Genomic DNA, 13,025 nt, shown 5'->3' with positions numbered 1-13,025 from the left:
GCACGTTTAAACATATTTTTGAATGCTGTTTTAAATCTTTTTCTTTCAGATTATGCAATGGTCACTGCAAGATGGCTTGTTGTTGAGTTGGAGCTTTTTAAAACAGACATATGCTGGTACTTCAACTTTATTAAGCGGACTATAAATTTTTCTCTCACAACAACTACATAAGCAGACAAAATTGCAAAAATCTGCCCTGTTTCGAGTATGACAGCCACGACCCGTGGCTCTCCAGTAGGAGGGAATGACAGCCAGGGCCAGGCTCCAGATGGACAGTCTCAGCCTCCTCTCCAGCAGAATCAGGTAAACTGTATACTAATGCCAGTGATTCAGTTGTACAGAAAAATAATTTTGTGTGTGCTATTCCACTTTGAATTGTAACATGTGGTGATACTCCTACAACAATACTCGTCTCTCATGTCTGTTTTAAAGGTTAAAAGAAGCCCTAGTTCAGATAGTAAGCTCACTGTTTTGTGAGAATTTGTTGTGCAAGTTAATAAGCCCTCTAAACAGTTCTATTTACAGGGTTTTTTTGCACACGAACAGCCTCACCAAACTTGTCAAGAATCTAATAATTACAAAAATTCACAAAACACTGAGTATGTATAAATAAATATATGCAGGTAACCATGTTGCTCTCTGGTAAAGCTCACCTAGTTTTCTCCAGAGAAGTTCTAACAATGGATTATACTGTAAACTTGCTGAGGCTTCCAGCTGATGAAATGGTGAGTCTTTAGTTTGGACTGGGAATGTCTCCTTGAGTCCAAGGAGATAAGGGGGAAATAAATATTTTTAAAAGATTTAATGTAGGTTACTTGCAGATGATAGTGGAATCCATATTGCAATAGAATTAAAATGTACCACTGCCAATTATTAACTATGTATTAAAAGTATGCACGGCTGTTATTGAAAGGAGAATCTGCTAAGCTGAGACAGTTAGCTTCAGTAATATTGAGCATGCCCAGTAAAATCTTGGGAAATAAGTGCACAGAACTGCTGCTCTGCTTAACCCTGCTCCTCTGCCTGCATTAAACCGCTGATGAGCCCACAAATTATTAAAGAGAACTGACATTCCAATATTCAGAATCTTTGATGCTGTTTCATGCAGGCACCTATACATGATACAGGTTTTCAGGCAAGTGGTTGTTAAGGTTGAATTACAAAGATCTGCATGTACTAGAGACTGTAGCTGCATTCTGTCAACTTTTGATAAGTTGTGGTTTGGTTAAATTGTAGTGTAACCAAATCCAGTTACTTTATCAGATAAATCCACTTTTTATGCATCTTTTCCTTATACATTGTCTTTGTGGCCAAGTAACTAAAAAGTATGCTGCAGCTCAAATGATCTTGGTTTGTGAATTCAGTTACAAACCACATTTACTATGAATTGTTCGCTGACCTGTAGAAACCATAGTTGAAATCCAGGTTTGGGGCCAAACAAACTTTCACAAGGCAAATAACAACCAGTATGATTTTAATTTTTATGAAAAACGGGTGGCTTTGTGAGGAATTACTGTTTGGAAAACAACCTAGTTATAATTTGATAGACTTTTGTTCTATATCATGGCTCGATACTACTGGCATGTTACCTTGGAAATTACTGGTCTGTCTGTTCTTTCGTTATTGTTTTATGCCTAAGAAATGTATGATTTCTACAATTGGTTCATTTCTGTATGTATAAATATTTTTGGTAACGTACTGATCACAGAACATGGGAATTTTAATTTACTTTCCGTCTTACAGAAAACAGTGGGTTGTACCCAACTCTTGTTTTCCATTGCTGGAAGAGAAATGGCTTTTTGCCAATTCCCTCTTTGTTGAAGATCCCTGAATTGTCTCTACTGTTGTTCGTGGGGTCCCTGAACCTGGGGTCAGGGTTTTTGGTTGCAGTGAGACAGAGGAGCCTGGAAAGCACCATCACTTGAGTGGCTTGCAGGCTATAACTCCCTGATCTGTTGATTAGTTATTACCATCCCTTACTTCTGGTTGAGATTATTTGCCTTGTTGTGGTGTGGGGTGGATAAGTTTTTAAAAGTCACTATCTGCAAAATCTGTTAATGCTTCAAATAATAAAAAGACCCCTGTGGTTATATGCATGGTTATCTGAAAACAAAGTGATCTGTTCGACAGTTTCTACACCAGTAAAAGTATTCTTAAATATTTAAGAGATTCGTAGTGTGCCCCCTGAGGCTCTGCTCAGTTTTAAATCTACCTGTTTTATGGTTATAGCAACAATTAGTATGCAGGTTTGTAAGGAAGTATCTGAGCAATAAAGAAAATTCTGATCTTATTAATCACCAAGTAGTAAGCCTCTTATTTAAATTTATTTCTTGATCTTAAATCAGTCCATATTGGAGTGTGATTAAACCATGATTTATAAATCATGCTACATCATGTTGTCTAAAAGCAGTGAATGGTTGTTGCTTAAACTGTCTGCTGCTTTATACTACACAAAATATTTGCAGCCACGTTGCTTGCGTTAGAATAATACTCTGTCCTTTTACCTCAATGGATTATCATAGCTGCATAAGTAGTGCATGTACTACTTAAGACTTACTTAGTTGATCCCTCCTGCTTCTGGTTACTATTTAACATTGTAAAAATATAATAAGGTGCAACCCAAGGAGATGCCCTGAACAAATCATATAGTAATAGAATTCAGCAAAGTCTAGAACAGAAAACATCAATAGAACCAATACAGAAAAACACGCAGTAATTCAACCAATACAGCAATAAAAGATCCAGTAGAAGTATGTAAGAACAAACAGTTCAAATAAATCAGGAAGGACAGGTTTTCTGGATAACAAAAAATCCTGTTTTGTTAGGGGGTGAAATCCTCCTTATCTTCAGCAAAAGAGCTGTATATTTTAACAGAAGTAATGTCTTCTTTAAGGAACTGTGTAGCATTGGTTTAACCCACGACTGTTGTCCTCTTTGAGTGTCATGCTGTCCAAAAGGACATTTCACGAGGGTTAAGTTTGCATTCTAAAATACATATGAAGAACCATCTCTGTGTGATATAGACTACATTGATACAATATTTAAAAACATGCAACATAGAAAAAAATCATCTTACCAATTTCCTGCAGTAACAAGCCCCCCAAACTCTAGATAAATGCAGCTGAACTTCCAAGTAACAGCGCATGTGTTGCATTGTTGTCACTGTCTCTAAAATACTTACAGGCAAAATGTATAGCTTACAGACAAAATATGCAGCTGCTCCACAGATCACCAGATCCCATCTTATCTAATAGAAAATTACCAGGCAGTTACTAGAAGGTTATAACAACCTTCATTGATTATGTGCTGCTCCCGTTTTCCAGGAAGTGGCTGTGTTTGTGCTTGTGCTTCCAGCCATCTCCATCAACATTTGAATTGACATTTCACTTCATCAGTACATTAGAAGCTAGATAGCAAACTTTGATCTCTCCATTTCGTCAATGAATTTTTGTGCTTAAAACTTTCTACTTTAATAATCTCCCACTAGCCATTTCTTTAGCGATTTCATATCTGAATGACTGCTGTCTCTAGTACTGAGCTATTATGATTTTGTTGCTTGTAAGATGTTTGAAACAAACTGGCAAATTACTAACTGTAATCAAAACAATTAAAGAAGTGAATTGACCTCCAAATTAACCTTTATCCATGTGAGAAAGATTCAACTCTGCAGTTTAGGGTCAATTTTGGATTGGATTACATTTTTACCATAAATGGAAAAATTGTATCTGTTAATATGGAATACTGCTTAAAAAATAATTGGATGGAATGTTGCTTTTCCCTTACCTTGGAGCATGCTTGAAAAGCAAAATGCATTCCCAATGGGAGTGGTCAGAGTGCTTCCCATTCAATTTGACCTTTCTGAGAGGTGTCCATTTTCCAGTTTGTAAGAGTTTGGTTGAGCATAGAAGCAGAATCATCATCTTAAAATGTCTGACTATTTTCAGGTTTTGGGGAAAGTTGTTTTTTTTTAAAAAGGCAATACATTTAATGGGCTGATTAGTTAAGATAACAGAAAGAGTTGGTGCAGTGGATCTTCCTTGCCTTTCTAAGTAGTCTGCTGTTTGTTCTGCAAATCCTCTTGTAAGGTTGAAAATAGCCTCATGAACAAATTGCACAATAGTACTGGGCACTATATCAAAAATGGGGAATTCCATAAAATAGCTTCCTTCCTCAGTGGAGGTGATCTTATCTGAGACAATTTAATCTGAGTTTAGAGTTTTTCTTATTGGAAATACTTCATTTTCTATTTTGGCATCACAGCAGAAGGTGGAAGTTTTCTGAAAACCAACTGATAATTATACATATTAATTAAGAAATGTTACTGTTGAAATAGTATGTGTGTGGATAAGTAATATAGTTTTGGTTCGTGTGTTAGTAAAAATGATGTATTCGGGTCAGTGATTCACTTAATTACATAATCTTAATTCAGACTTCCTCACCTGATTCTTCAAATGAGAATTCCCCAGCTACACCTCCGGACGAACAAGGTCAAGGTGATGCTCCACCACAACTGGAAGATGAAGAGCCTGCATTTCCACACACTGACCTGGCCAAGTTGGATGACATGATTAACAGGTAATGAAAGTGTCCATGCATGTTTTTAACTATAATGTTACAAAAATGAGCTGTCTCATATCTGCAGAGATAAACTGATGCATTTTGGAGGTTTAAAAAAAAATGAAAACTTGGGTCACTTAATATTCAAAGCAAGGTAGATATTTCTTGGGCATTGCCTTCATCTGTGGCTCAATCTTTTCCAGATTAAAGATGTTGAAGATAAACTTTACTGTTAATTAAAACATTATATGTTAATGTTTTTGTAGACCTCGATGGGTTGTTCCAGTATTGCCTAAAGGGGAGTTAGAAGTTCTTCTAGAAGCTGCTATTGATCTTAGTAAAAAAGGTAATTTGAAAATGGAACTTCGTAAAAGAACAATGAGCACCTGGTTAGCAGTGGTATGTCTTTTGGTTGTGTTCCTGTTTCTTTGAGTTCATGTTCTAAATACCATGTTTGCTAAACAAGGGATATATGTCAGCTTTTTCCATTACTGTTAATATTTAAAAGTAATGCTAAACTATTTCTATGGGAGAAGTAGACATCTATTGAGAAGTAGGAGTAGCCACATTAGCTTCATGGGAGGGGAATCAGAGAGAATTCAGAGAACCAATTTGCCCTGGTAGATGACAGTATGTAGTCTGGAGTAGTAAAGTTTATTATAAATGGACAAAGACTGTTGCAATCTAATACCTGAAATGCAAATGTTAGGAGAAAAGAATATCACAAGGAATGGAGTTAAAAATTCAAACTCTGTAACTTCTGTAGAAGTAGCCGATTAAACATATGAATCTACCTGATATTGAATCAGACTCCTGGTCTATTGAAGTCAGTATTGCCTGCTCAGACTGGGAGCAGCTCTTTGGGGTTTGGGGCTGAGGTCTTTTATACCACGTACAACCTGATCCTTGCTGGAGATGTGGGGAATTGAACCAGGGATCTTCTACCTCAGTGGTTCTCAACCTGGGGGTTGGGACCCCTTTGGGGGTTGAATGACCCTTTCACAGGGGTCGCCTCTCTGCATTAGTGCTGTCCATCTGTAAAATGGATAAATGTTAGGGTTGGGGGTCACCACAATTTGGGGAACTGTATTAAAGGGTCGCAGCATTAGGAAGGTTGAGAACCACTGTTCTACATGCTAAGCAGATGCTCTGCTGTTGAGCCCAGCCCCCCCCCCCCGCCCCCCCATCAATCATAATTTTTGCATGGACTTTCTTAGCATCCAGTACAGTGGAACCTCAGGTATCGTCGCCATTGGTTTGCGTTGGCTTCGGTTTTCGTCGGGTTTTTTCAATGAAAAGCAGCCTCAGTTTTCATTCGTCGCCTCGGTTTTAGTTGGTTTTCATCAGCACGCACGCACTAATTTTGCAATAAAAAATGGCGACCCCCTGCTGTTCCATTGCTTGTCAATGGGAGCCTCGGTTTTCGTTGGTTTCGGTTTTCGCCGAGGTTTCCCGGACAAATTGCCTATGAAAACCGAGGTTCCACTGTATATGCAAAGGTACCATGTGAACAATGTTCCGGTCTGCATCAAATAAAAAATAAATTATTTTCTGTGCTGAACATGGATTCTTTCTCTCAAGGACAAAGCAAGACATGGGGAAGATCCTTCAGTTTTAGGGCTTCACAAACACATGCTGGGCAAGAGGTATTTGCCTGTTAACATAGCAGTTGGTGGTGTTTGAAAATTGGTAGCTGAAAAGCAATTATGAGTTTATAAAAGGTGATACTGAACAAATAGGAAGCTCTTATATGATCCCTCTTAATGATCCCTCTCAACCATAATGAGAATGACTGACATAATCTATACATTATAGTATCCTTGAAATGTGGCTGATCACTTCAATGCTTAGAGACTATAAAGATGTAAAACAAGTTCTGGAAAATATATTCATTGTAAGTTAGGCTAGAAATTCTAAGCCTTGACTGATAGTTGCATATAATGATAAAGAATAGTGAACTCTGGTATGTGTAGTCATTCTTCTGTCAACAGGAAATTGAGTTCTTTACATATTAAATCTGTTCAGTAGGCTAGAATTGGTTTTGGAAAACTGAATTTATTTCAGGTTTACAATCAAATTGAAAATCATATGAAAACGTTTGGCTCTTAGTGTGGAAAATAATTCCTATCGAAAATTTTAAAATCCCAAAATAAACTAAATCTACTCAATATGAGAGAGCCAGCATGGTATGGTAGATATGAGTGTTGGACTCTGATCTGGAGAACTTGACTTGATTCCTCACTCCTCCACTTGAAGCCTGCTGAGTGACCTTGGGCCAGTCACAGTTCTGTCAGAATTCTCTCAGCCCACATGGAGACAGTCTCAATGGCAAACCACCTCCAAATGTCTCTTGCCTTATGGAACTCCAGCTACCAGGGTATGGAACAAATGTAGTTGATCTTTTTATGTAAGATAGGACTCATAATTTAGAAGCTGAAGTTTTGCCTTTCAGTACGTACTTCAGAATGTTTTCTTTAATGTAATTTCTGAGTGTTATAGTGTGGGTGGCATTCAGACCTAAAACTGTGGGTTTTTACATGTTGTATACTACTCAGTTTCCTCACTAATCTTTTTCTTTTAACGTAGGCCTTGATGTGAAAAGTGAAGCATGTCAACGATTTTTTAGAGATGGATTAACAATCTCTTTCACAAAAATCCTTACAGATGAGGCTGTGAGTGGCTGGAAGTTTGAGATTCATGTAAGCTTACATTTTGTAGCCAACTTATATTGCTATCCATAGTTTTAGTATGTTAAAAAACAAATTGATTGTCCAGGGTTCTCTTTTACTGTGTAGTCTGTACAGGCTAAACATGAAAGGTTCAAAATAAAAGCTGGGTGCTAAGTATAAATTGGGTTTAATTGAAATTATGGTTTTGTTATATCATAATGTTGTTAGCTCCTGCGAGCCCCGTTCTGGGGGAGTGGTGGGATAAAATTCCAATTAAATAAATAAATACCCCACAAAAGAAGAATTTTATAGAGTTTTATATAATTTCATGATAGAATTTCAGTACTAGCCCAAACAACTAAACTGTTTTTCTTCCTTAATAGAGGTGTATTATTAACAATACTCATCGTCTAGTTGAACTGTGTGTGGCAAAGCTGGCCCAAGATTGGTTTCCTCTTCTTGAACTTCTTGCAATGGCCTTAAATCCTCATTGTAAGTTCCATCTTTATAATGGTACACGTCCCTCTGAAACAGTTCCTGCTGGAGTTCAGCTGGCTGAAGATGAACTTTATGCTCGTCCTCCAGACCCACGATCCCCAAAGGTGTGTTGATCTGCAGTTTTTGAGCTAAAAATATATGCTAAATCTTCAAACAGTCATTTAGCTACCTCAGGACCCCCCAGGTTTTCAGCTTGGTGTTTATGTGCTAAACCAGGGATAGGGAACCTGCGGCTCTCCAGATGTTCAGGAACTACAATTCCCATCAGCCCCTGCCAGCATGGCCAATTGGCCATGCTGACAGGGGCTGATGGGAATTGTAGTTCCGGACGGGGAGCTGATACTCCTAGGTTGGCTTATCGAAAGCTGCAGTGTGCTAAAACTAAACCAAAAGCACAGAAATGGTTTGAAAGAGAAGGTGTTCACTTTCTTGCTCATGGAGCCTTAATCAAGCTTATTGGACAGTTGGCACATTCTGTGTTGTGGGTAGGCTAGGTGAACAGGTATCAGCAGAGACCAGGGTGCAGGTATAATTTGATTATGTGTATAATTGCTGTCACAAACTTTCTCTGTCGGACACTATTGATAGCATTACCTTGAAATGTAACTTCATTTGTAACACAGGCGATAGTTGAGTATTAAATGTCCAACATCGAACAACATTAGCTAAGGGCGGAGCACTTCATCTTTTGCTCTTGTGTCTGGGTTGACTGTTCTTAGGTGAGCATAAGTGGGCTAACCTTGAAGTGTTGTGATAACGCTGAAACTTGGAGACTTGCATGGGCATACTCTTTAAAACTTGTTAATTAAACCACTGGGATATCTGTGGAGTATCCATGTACTAGTGCAGATATATCACCACCTAGGTAGTATTAGAAGTGGGTCACAAATAAGATTGTTCACTTCTTCCATGTCCTTTCTTAAAATACTTCATTCATCCTGGCTCCTTTGGCTATAACTATGGTTACTTGTAAGAGGTGCGCTGGTTCTAACTGTGGTCAATGCTCACACATAATTCATTCTTAATCTGGATTTGATTCTGGGTTAATATAGTTAAAAATACATAACATTGGTGGTTGAAAAGAGTAGTGCAAACATACAAAGTAACTGAACTCGTAACACATTTTGCCATTATAACACATATGTATATTGTATTTATCATCGTAAAAAATATATATTGTCATTATTCTTAAATCTTCCATGGAGTCTCTGGCAAAAAAGGGGGGGGGAGGACTTTTAAGAGTCATGTGACTTAGCATCAATAGAATCTTGGAGGGAGTTCCACATACCTTGTGCTTGAGACATGATACATTGAATTCCATGTAATAAAAGTTGTTTACAGTTACCCTGTTTTCACTTCTGTTTTTTAACATAACAGGAAATATTTATTATTCTAAGTTGGGTAACTCTCCTTTATAAGAATTCAACATTGGAATTTTTCTTTAGCATTGAATACTGAATTCCTGGTCGAATGGTACCATTTAAATTCACAAGATAATCGAAAGTAGAGTTAATAGCATATAAGAAAATAATTGGCTTCAGGTACCAGCAAAAATATATATAGGGTTTGTTAGGGATATTTTTTGCAATAGAATGTGTTTCTTGTGGTACAAATTGTAAATCAAGAAAATTTGATTTACAGGGCTGGCTAGTAGATCTCATCAACAAGTTTGGCACATTAAATGGGTTTCAGATCCTTCATGATCGTTTTATGAGTGGATCAGCACTGAATGTTCAAATTATTGCAGCTCTCATCAAGTAAGTTCATTTTCTTTATTTTTTAAGGGGATGTATCAACTAAACAAACATAAAACCCTTCAGATTAATTTAAGCATTTAGGTCCCAGTTTGGCTTTTGTTGTAGTTATTACTGTTTTTTTTAGCTTCCATGCATATATTAGCATTTTGGTCAAAATAAGCTTTACAATTCCCAGCATTCTGAATCTATAAGAGAACTATAATTCCTTATAGTTTATAAGTTTTACACGTGGCAGAATCTCTGCATGTATACAATTTGTTATGCGTATGGATTATATTTTTTGAGTTGGGACCATATATAGGCAGCCAGAACTGTTTTGCCAACAGTCCAGCAATGCAAATGTTGAAAAGTTATTAGCAGTGTTGACTTTTCAACATCTGTACTGATGTACTGAAATCTAGGTGTGACAACCTGTCTTGAATGAATTAATAAAGATAAAATTGCCAAGCATGTAGAAAGACAAGCCAAGCTGAGCAAAAATCATATTGACTGCTGCAAAGATAGGTCCTGCCTCACTAACCTTTAAGAGTTTTTGGAAAGTGCCAGTAAGTATACAGACAGAAATGAGACTGTGGACATTTGTGTATTTGGATTTCCAAAAGGCTTTTGACAAAGTCCCCCACCAAGGACTGTTAAGCGGACTTCATAGTCATGGGCTAAAGAGGGAAAGTCTTACAGATTGGGAGCTGGCTGAAAAACAGGAAGCAGAGAGTAGGAATAAATGGTCAGCTCTCACAATGGAGGGATGTGAACAGCCGGGTCCCTCAGGAATCTGTGTTGGGATCAGTGCTTTTCAGCTTGTTCATTAGTGACCTCTGGATCTGGAGGTGAACACAAGGTGAACACAAATTAGAGGAATAGGCATTAAAATGGCAAATGAGATTTAATGTGAGCAAGTGTAAAGTGATGTGTATTAGGGCAAAAAATCCCAACTTGACCTATGCACTAATGGGATCTGTGCTGGCAGTGGCACATCAGAAGAGTGGTCTTGGGATTGGAGCTTGATGAAAATGTCAACGTAGTGTGTGACTGCTGTGAAAAAGGTAAATTCCATGCTGGCCATAATTGGACAAGAATAAAACTGTTAGCATTCTGCCCTTATACAAGTGTATAGTGTGGGTACCCTTGGAATATTGTGTATTGTTCTAGTCACCACACCTAAAAAAAGGATGTTGCAGAGCTTGAAAAGGTACAGAAAAGACCAACCAAAATGATCAAGGGGCAGTGAGGAGCAGTTGAAGAGCAGAACTGTGAGGAGCAGTTGAAATGATTAGGGCTGTTTAGCTTAGAAAAAGCTGGGTAAGGCGAAACATGATAAGAGGTCTATAAAATTGTGTATGGTATGGACAAAGTAGACATGGAGGTGCTTTTCTTTCTCTCTGATAATGTTAGAATGCAGGGTCATAAGCTGAAAAGTGAGAGATTCAAAGCAGACAAAAGGAAGGATTTTTTCATCCAACACTTTGATGAATTGTGGCACTCCCTCCTCCAGGATGTGGTGTTGGCTGCCAACTTGGAAGGCTTTAAGAGGAGATGGGAAATGGCCATGTTTGTAGGGCTGTCCTTGGATACTAGTCATGATACATACCTATTCTCCCCAGTATGAAAGGAGCATGTCTGTTATATTAGGTGCTGAGGAATACAGTTAGGATAATGCTGCTGCAGTCATCTTGTTTGTGGGCTTCCTATTCTGCATTGGTTAGACCTCACTTGGAATATTGTGTACAGTTCTAGGCACCGCAGCTCTAGAAGGATATTGACAAGTTGGAACGGGTCCAGAGGAGGGCAACCAAAATGGTAAAAAGTCTGGATCCATGCCCTGTGAGGAAAGACTTAGGGAGCTGGGTATGTTTAGTTTGGTGAAGAAAAGGTTAAGCGGTGACATGATAGCCATGTTTAGATATCTGAAGGAATGTCATATTGGTGAGGAAGCAAGCTTGTTTTCTGCTACTCCAGAGACAAGGACCAGGAGTAATGGGTTCAAGGTGAAGGAAAAGAGATTCCACCTAAACATCAGGAAAAGCTTCTGACAGTAAGGGCTGTTCGACAGTGGAATGTACTACCTCGGAGTGTGATGGAGTCTCCTTTGGAGGTTTTTAAAGAGAGGCTGGATGGCCATCTGTCAGTAGTGCTTTGATTGTGTGTTCCTGCATTGCAGGGGATTGGGCTTGATGGCCCTTTTGGTCTCTTCCAACTCTATGATTCTGTGACACCTGATTGGCTACTGGGTGAACAGACTGCTGGACCTGATGGGCGGTCTGATCCAGCATGGCTTTTCTAATATTTTGGATAACTTCGTTTAACTTTTCATGGTTCTCCATATAATTTTACTTATGCTTCCTGTCCAAAAGCCTGCTGGGCACACAGTCAAATTAGTACTCCTTAATTTCGTTTTTAGATTTTTTTTTTCTGCTTCTCAGTGATAACTTGTTTTACATTTTTCCTAACAATGTTCAAGTCGCTTAAAATTTATTGAAATACTGCTCAGGCTAAATTATTTTTCTTTACACTGTTTCTTTTTTTCATTTTCAGACCATTTGGACAGTGCTACGAATTTCTAACACTGCATACAGTGAAGAAATACTTTCTTCCGATTATAGAAATGGTTCCACAGTTTTTAGAAAACTTAACTGATGATGAACTGAAAAAAGAAGCCAAGAATGAAGCCAAAAATGATGCTTTGTCAATGATAATCAAATCTCTAAAGAATTTAGCTTCAAGAGTTCCAGGGCAAGAAGAAACTGTAAAAAACTTAGAAATATTTAGATTAAAAATGATTCTTAGGTAAGGCTCCTTTTCTGTTGTGGTGACTGTTTTTAGTGTGTGTTTTGCCACTCTTATACATTCTGCTTTTCAACAGGTTGTTGCAAATTTCATCTTTCAATGGAAAAATGAATGCACTAAATGAAGTTAACAAGGTAATATCTAGCGTGTCGTATTATACCCATCGGCATGGCAATCCTGAAGAGGAGGAGTGGCTTACGGCAGAAAGAATGGCAGTAAGTTCACTTGTGTAACATTTTTAAAAGCAAACTGTTGCCAAATTGTACTTCTCAGGGTATATTTTCAGTAAGTAGTACAGTAACATTGGTCATGGCAGCTCAGTGGAGCTAAGATTTTACTTTGCATATGTTCCAGCTGAAGCTCATTAGTGGATCATTGGCTTAATTTCACTCTCTTTTAATGCTGAAGAATGCAAGGTTCAATGATGAAGTGAAGACTTGGATAGTGAAATAGAACAGAAGCAGTGAAATGCATTATGCTACCAGTCGCTGCATGAGGAAATTACCAGTTTGTGTATTGCTCTCGTCGTTGTTACTGAATTTCTGAGGTTGGACCTCATCTACTTGCTTGCTCTTAGAAATTCTGTAATTGAGTCCTATGCCCAAGCAGTCCGCCGTGTTAATTTGAGGGGTACTGTAGTCATGACAAAGGTTATGGAGCTCTGTGCCTCAGACACTTTCTGTGCTGGTCTCCAGCATAGTGCAAAGGCATTTCTTTTTCAGAAGGCTTTTGGGAGGCTATGACAATTTTGAGCTACATT

General features: G+C 38.1%; 1 protein-coding gene across 4 annotated transcripts in view; it reads left to right on the top strand.

Moving 5' to 3' along the window:
* USP9X (ubiquitin specific peptidase 9 X-linked) overlaps window positions 1-13,025 on the top strand; it is a 113,194-nt gene that overhangs the window by 36,167 nt on the left and 64,002 nt on the right. For all 4 annotated transcript variants that reach the window (XM_048494896.1, XM_048494897.1, XM_048494894.1 and 1 more), the window contains 8 exons: window positions 50-303; window positions 4,430-4,575; window positions 4,824-4,903; window positions 7,144-7,256; window positions 7,610-7,828; window positions 9,366-9,481; window positions 12,014-12,265; window positions 12,342-12,480. In XM_048494896.1, the coding sequence (XP_048350853.1) occupies window positions 208-303; window positions 4,430-4,575; window positions 4,824-4,903; window positions 7,144-7,256; window positions 7,610-7,828; window positions 9,366-9,481; window positions 12,014-12,265; window positions 12,342-12,480 (1,161 nt within the window). In that variant the 5' untranslated portion in view covers window positions 50-207. The remainder of the gene's footprint in view (window positions 1-49; window positions 304-4,429; window positions 4,576-4,823; window positions 4,904-7,143; window positions 7,257-7,609; window positions 7,829-9,365; window positions 9,482-12,013; window positions 12,266-12,341; window positions 12,481-13,025) is intronic.

This window comes from Sphaerodactylus townsendi, linkage group LG04 (assembly GCF_021028975.2).
Source record: "Sphaerodactylus townsendi isolate TG3544 linkage group LG04, MPM_Stown_v2.3, whole genome shotgun sequence".
Lineage (NCBI taxonomy): Eukaryota > Metazoa > Chordata > Lepidosauria > Squamata > Sphaerodactylidae > Sphaerodactylus > Sphaerodactylus townsendi.
This window is presented reverse-complemented; position numbering and strand designations above follow the sequence as displayed.